Source organism: Euprymna scolopes, chromosome 16 (genome assembly GCF_053919585.1).
Source record: "Euprymna scolopes isolate OS-2025 chromosome 16, ASM5391958v1, whole genome shotgun sequence".
Taxonomy (NCBI): domain Eukaryota; kingdom Metazoa; phylum Mollusca; class Cephalopoda; order Sepiida; family Sepiolidae; genus Euprymna; species Euprymna scolopes.
In genome coordinates, this window is record NC_136497.1 from 16,373,262 (window position 1) to 16,379,687 (window position 6,426).

The 6,426-nt window shown below is 38.5% G+C and overlaps 1 protein-coding gene across 1 annotated transcript; it reads right to left on the minus strand.

Annotated features, from left to right (window-relative positions):
- Nucleotides 1-219: 219 nt before the first annotated feature.
- Nucleotides 220-3,762, minus strand: LOC145296300 (uncharacterized). The gene has a single exon (XM_080142499.1). The coding sequence runs from the start codon at nucleotides 3,760-3,762 to the stop codon at nucleotides 220-222; it is 3,543 nt and encodes a 1,180-aa protein (XP_079998625.1).
- Between the last annotated feature and the right edge of the window lie 2,664 nt (nucleotides 3,763-6,426).

Genomic DNA, 6,426 nt, shown 5'->3' on the forward strand with positions numbered 1-6,426 from the left:
GGAAGGAAGAACAGAGAAGCAAAAAGAAGGAAAGAAAAAGGAAAGAAAGATGGTGGAAGATAATTTCCACACTCTCCCTAAAAAGAAAAAAGACAAAAAGAAAAAATCCTCAAACAACAATCTAATACCAAACGTATTCTGGATTTCTTTCATTTAAAGATTTAACAGACCTTACAGGCCTAGACTGAAAGTTTTCCCTGTCCTGACTAGTCCCCGAGCTCAGAGAATTGCCCTCTCCATCGTTTTTACATCTTTTAACCGGTTACGAGTAAATTGACATTTCGTATGGACATTGTCAGATAAAACCCAGGACAGTACTACCTGTGCATCTACAGCGATAATCACAGAACTGAGCACTTCCAAAGGGAGTATTTTCACCAGAACAGAAATGTGCTTCATGCATAAATATACCGCTAACAGCTCCAAGGTGGGTAAGGTTCTCTTAACAGAGGGAACAACCCTGGCTTTAGCGAATATCAGTCTGGCTTCTCCAGGCTGATGTAAATATACCACGATTCCATAGGCCAGGTTCGAGGCATCACAAAACACTATCAACATAGCGGAAGAATCGGAAGCCACTGAGTAACGGTCGAATTCAAGCTCCCCAATACGTACCAGATCCTTATACAACTTCTCCCAGTCAACCATAATGTCGGGTGGGACCGGCTGGTCCCAGGATACCTTCAACTTCCACAATTTACTAAGAAGGATCCTACCTTTAATAGTAACAGGGAGCATTAAGCCAAGGGGGTCAAATACAGAGGAATTTACAGACAAAATATCCCTCTTAGAGGATACTGATCTTCCTTCAATGCAAGAACTTACTCGCATTTTGCCAGAGGAGGGGTTATACAAATAGCCCAATACCTTCTCAGTGTCAGAACCGTGGGAGGAGAGACTGTTATCCTGCAACATTCGCTTAGCAAGCACTTCATTGTTGCTACAGCAATTCCTCAAGGAAAATCCACCTTCCCCCATGACAGAAACAGCTTCCAAGTACAGCTGCATCAGAACTTCAGCAGAATTATGAGTTTTCACCAGATTGTCCACATAGAAGTGGCCCAAAAGCATCTCCCTGCAAGGACCAGGAGGGTATTTCTCCACATGATATCGAACCATGTAGCTCAGTATGAAAGGACTGGATACAAAGCCAAATATAAGAGTGTTGTATCTAAAGCAGATCAACTCATCACCCAATCTTAAAAAGAAGCAGAATCTATTTTTGTCACATTCGTCATTCAAACGAATCATTAAAAAGGCCTTCCGAATATCGGCCAGTAGAACATACTGGTTCATCCGAAACCGCAAAAGCAAATCCAGCATGTCAGTGCACATATTGACACCAGAATAAGCGCAGTCATTTAAAGAAGGTTTCCCACCGGTTCTCAAAGAACAATTGAAGACCGGTCTAATCTTGGTCGTGCACTGTAAATCCTGTTTTATCACCGGTCGATGAGGAATCCATACATATTTGTTAAAATCGGAAGGAGTAACCACAATCCTTTCAATTATTCCTTCCTTTTCTTGATCTAAGAAGACCTGACAATAATCCTCGTACAACCCCTGTTCCGTCAGCTTCTTCGATACGCGATTCAAAACTGACAAAGACACCTGATGATTAGCAGGCACCGATTTTAATTTTTCTTCATTCCAAGGCAAACTGACATAGTAACAGTTATCTATGAAGCGAATGGAGGAGCGAAAGGACTCAATCATATTCTTATCGAAATCACTGAATTTCTCCTCAACAATACCTATGGTTTCCAAACTAAACATTTTTTCCACAGTCCTCTCAACAGAAGACTCCTCAAAACAACGGAACGGATCAGTATACACAGACTTGGGGTTCAACGCAAAATATACATGAGTGAGGTCGCACACAGAGTGTTCCTTGACGACTTGAGCATAATTCAATTCCAACCCCTTTTCCAGGTCTTTGGGAGGAGGAGACCCAAAATCCGCCAGATCACCAAACAAAACCATTCCTTGGGGAAATTCCCACACAAGGCCCTCTCTAAACTCCTTTAAATTCATAGGTCCCAAAAACCTAAGCACGTCCACACCCAGTAAGCCATATACAGGCAAAGTGTCATCTCTCAACTCCGAGAAATTAGCAGCCAATTTGACCTGATGTTTCTTAAGGTCTTCTACCACAGAATTCAATCCGTGAACACGAAAAGAAAGGTCCATATCATCATCCACCAAGAACAACACAGAATGGCATGAATTTGGAAACCTCACTTGAAGATTAACTTCCTTCAAGTGTTTAACTTCTTTTCCCAAAAAGGTCTTAATCAGAAACTTACGATCTCTCATGGGAGTATTAATATCAGAAAAGGCATCCAACATTTTTCCAGACAAATAGGATCGCTCACTACCAGTGTCGATAAGGCAGTTGAAAGATACACTTTCACCAGATCCATTGTCGACGGCAACCTCAACAACAGGCAGTAACGAAGAGCTATTCAAGTGCCAACAAGCATTAGAAGCAGTAGATTCACCCCCAACAGAAGGACACAGCACTCTACAGTGACCCTTCTTATTACATAGCCAGCTTATTCCATACTCCTTACCCTTGCAAATACATGACTCTTCTGCATGAGAAGGGCTCGAGCACTTGCTACATAAGCCAATCTCCTTACACCTCCTCAACCGGGCAGCATGAGAAGGAAAAAACTTGCAGGAATAACCGTTATGGTTATTGGTTCGGCAAAAATTACACTTAAATCCAATCTTAGTAGACTGGATATGAAAATTTTCCAGTGTGGAAGGTTTTTTAGCATCTGGAGAGCCCATGAACCTAGGGGAAAATGTTTTCTTAGGTATACTAGCCACCTTCCGAGGATATGTTTCCTTATTTTTACAAAACTCAATCGTTCGAAATATTTCTGAACTGTGGTCTAGTATGTCTTCCAGGGTAGGGTAATTATTTCCTATTTTATGTATCAACTCAGACCTAAAAAGAGTGGGCAGCTTACTAAAAACAATATGACTTAACAACTTGTTTCCGGGAGAGTTCATCTCCAAGAAATTTAAACTGAAGGAACTATTTAATTCGTGAACCTGAGCCTTAACAGAATTCAAGAACTTCTTTGCTACTAAATTGTTGCTTAACTTCTCTATACCCAATATATGGGAAAAAACAGAATCCACAATGTTGTCCTTATCTAGAAATTCCGACGCGAGAATGTCGGTGGCTATGCGATAGTTTTCCTCAGATATAGAGAGGTGCCGCACCAGTTGAAAGGCGTAGCCAGACAAATGGTTTTTCAACACAACTAACCTCAGGGCGTCATTTTCTAAGTCCACTACGCTATTTTCGAATTCCCGCTGAAAATTAAGGAAGGCTAATATATCGTTTTCTAAATCCTTTTCACTAAACTTGGGACATTCAATTTTGGGCGTCATCCCCAGATGTTTTTCCTTAATAAGAGAGACTTTGTGATTTGCACTATCCCTTACTTCTACCGAAGGCTTGAGTCTAGACAATTTTTCCAACACCTTCACTCGATGGAGAGCGCAATCCCTATTAAATGCCTTAATCTCCTCATCTTCTGTTCCCTCAATTAAATAGGCATTAATAATTTGCTCGTCTAATAAATCCACTGAAGCAATGTAATCATCTATCTGCTTTTTATATAACGTATAACCTACTTCATTTATTTCATCTAATGAGTCTAAAAATTCAAATACAGTTAAGATTTTATCTCTAATAATCTTTCTTTTTTCAAATAACATTGAGGTAGTGGGAGAGGTAGTCATTTTAGAATACTAAACCCCGCCCCTTCTAACCTATCAACGGCTAAATGCTAAACCACTACCCTTTTGGCGCGCGCGCCACAACAACGCTTCTTGGCGCCAAAAATGCCTGTAAAAAAAAGGAACAAGAAGCCAAAATGGCCGACGCAGAAACAAAGAAGAAGGAAGGAGGGAGGGAGGTACTATCTACGCGATGGACAGCAGCCGGTCATCAATAAGCCGAGACCAGTTTAGCAGAGAGTAGCTTACTAAACTGGCAGAGTTATTAACTCTATGAGTACCAATTTTTGGCAGAGTGAAGAAATTTTATTATCCACTTTGTCCCGTGGAAGTTAATTCTTCTTAAACAATTAATCGTTACTACTAACTCTGAAACTGAAGGAAAAAATTACAAACAAAAAGAGAAAAAATAGGAGAAACAGAATTTATTAACAAAGATATCTAAAGAAAAAGTAATGACCTCTATGGGCTGCCAAAAATGTCCATCTGGCTTACAAGAGTCTTGTCTTGTAGTAGTAACCAAAACGGGGGAGAGAGAGTGAAGGGAAATAGAAGGAAAGAGAGATAGAGAAGGAGGAATAAGGGGGGAAAAAGGAGGGGATCACTTACTGGAAGCTTCTGGGCGCCCTTTTACGAAAGGAACATTTAGAAAGTTCGTTTTCTTGTGGGTTTTATTTTTTTGAGTTTGTGTTGTTTAAAAGTTCCCTTTTTCTTTCTTTTTCCTGGAAATTCGTTTTTCGTAGTCCTTTCAGCAAGGTCGAAATTTCTTGAGGCTGTATATTCTGGTGTTTTCTGGTATCTTCGAAAACTTCCCTGCGGCGAATATTCTGTTCAAAACATCTATTATCTTTTCTCGATAATAGAATTAGTTTTCAAGTGTCTTAGAAAACTAGATTCTTCTTTTCAACTTCTATTATCTTCTCTCAATAATAGTATTAGTTTCAAGTGTCTTAGAAAACTAGATTCTTCTTTTCAACTTCTATTATCTTCTCGATAATAATATTAGTTTTCAAGTGTCTTAGAAAACTACATTCTTCTTTTCAACTTCTATTATCTTCTCTCGATAATAGTATTAGTTTTCAAGTGTCTTAGAAAACTAAATTCTTCTTTTCAACTTCTATTATCTTCTCGATAATAATATTAGTTTTCAAGTGTCTTAGAAAACTTGGTGCTTCTTTTCAACGAATTTAATGTCTCGTCAAGACAGAGTTGTACAACGCCTTAGTAAATTCCAGGCGTCCCTTTTTATCCGATACCTACAGTTCGACCGTTCTGGTCCCCTCGAAGCCTTGTTCACAACTGACTATTTTAACTCAAAATATCACACACGTGCCTCAATTTAGCGCGAAAACGTTGCATCCAATCAACGGGCATAAGGGAGTCAGGTGACATAAAAAAAAGGGGGAAGCTAGGGAAGGGGGTAGGAAAGGGGTTAAGAAGAAAGGAAGGAAGAACAGAGAAGCAAAAAGAAGGAAAGAAAAAGGAAAGAAAGATGGTGGAAGATAATTTCCACAGAAAAGGAAAACGAGGCTAAAACAGCATGTGAATTTATATAGGCTGCCCACAGGACGCCTAAGAGATCAGTTATTGGGTTACTGGTTAGCCTATTAATTAGTGTGCTATGAAATCTAATAGAATATCTATCTCTGATTTCTGTATAACGTATTCAGCTACAATTTATTATTTACTTAGCAACTGCTAGTATTCATCCGTTTTAAATAAAAATGAATAAAAACCAGCAAGAAGAATAATTCATTTTGCATTGAAAAATATGAGAAGTCTACCTAAAGTTGAAAAAATGTTCAAATAAATAAAATTAGAAAGTAAAATGATTTCACTGCAGCCCAAGCAATACCAGATATATAAAACTAGGGTGTATATATATATAATAGGACAACAAGAGTATGAAATGAAGTCACAGAACTATACATTGGTAGATATAGAATGGATCATTTATTGAATAATGGAATACAAGCAAAATTTGGGGGATAGAAGGGACTCTTTATGCCAGGGTATTTGGAAGCTTAATGTTTTTCATCAAATTTGCCGTTTAGGTTGCATAAGTCAAAATTACCACTCCATAGAAAATAGACACCCCACGAACCGTTAAAATAAATTACCACGCAGCAACAATACACCCCCAATTTAACCCTAATGCATATACCCCTTAATCTCAGCACTATGTTAAAGACCATATACAATCTTGTATATCATACTATATATAACAAGCTTCTCCTTATTTATTTAGAATTCAATAAAGATTCCCCAATATTCTATAATTCCTCTTAATCTTTGTCGTCCCTAATGAATCCTACGCTAGACGCCGCATCTTCCCCATGCTACCTAGCACCTTCTCTACTCTTCTGATCAGAAGAATTAGGCTTCGAAATGCCCTGGCATAAAGAGTCCGTTCTATCCCCCAAATTTTGCTTGTATTCCATTATTAAATAAATGATCCATTCTATATCTTCAATATATAGTTTTGTTACTTCATTTCATATTCTTGTTGTCCTATTGTATAAGCTCCAATAATTATTGTTGAGCTTAGCATTATCCGGATAAGTCTCCTCTTGTGGAATTGAACTCTCTTTTTTCCTCTTACACATTAAGCTATATATATATATACACTTGTGCCCGATATTATTCATACCCCTCGGATCTTTGAGA

Bases quoted from the DNA above. Each gene is read 5' to 3' on its own strand.
- LOC145296300 (XM_080142499.1), bottom strand. From the start codon at position 3,762: ATGACTACCTCTCCCACTACCTCAATGTTATTTGAAAAAAGAAAGATT.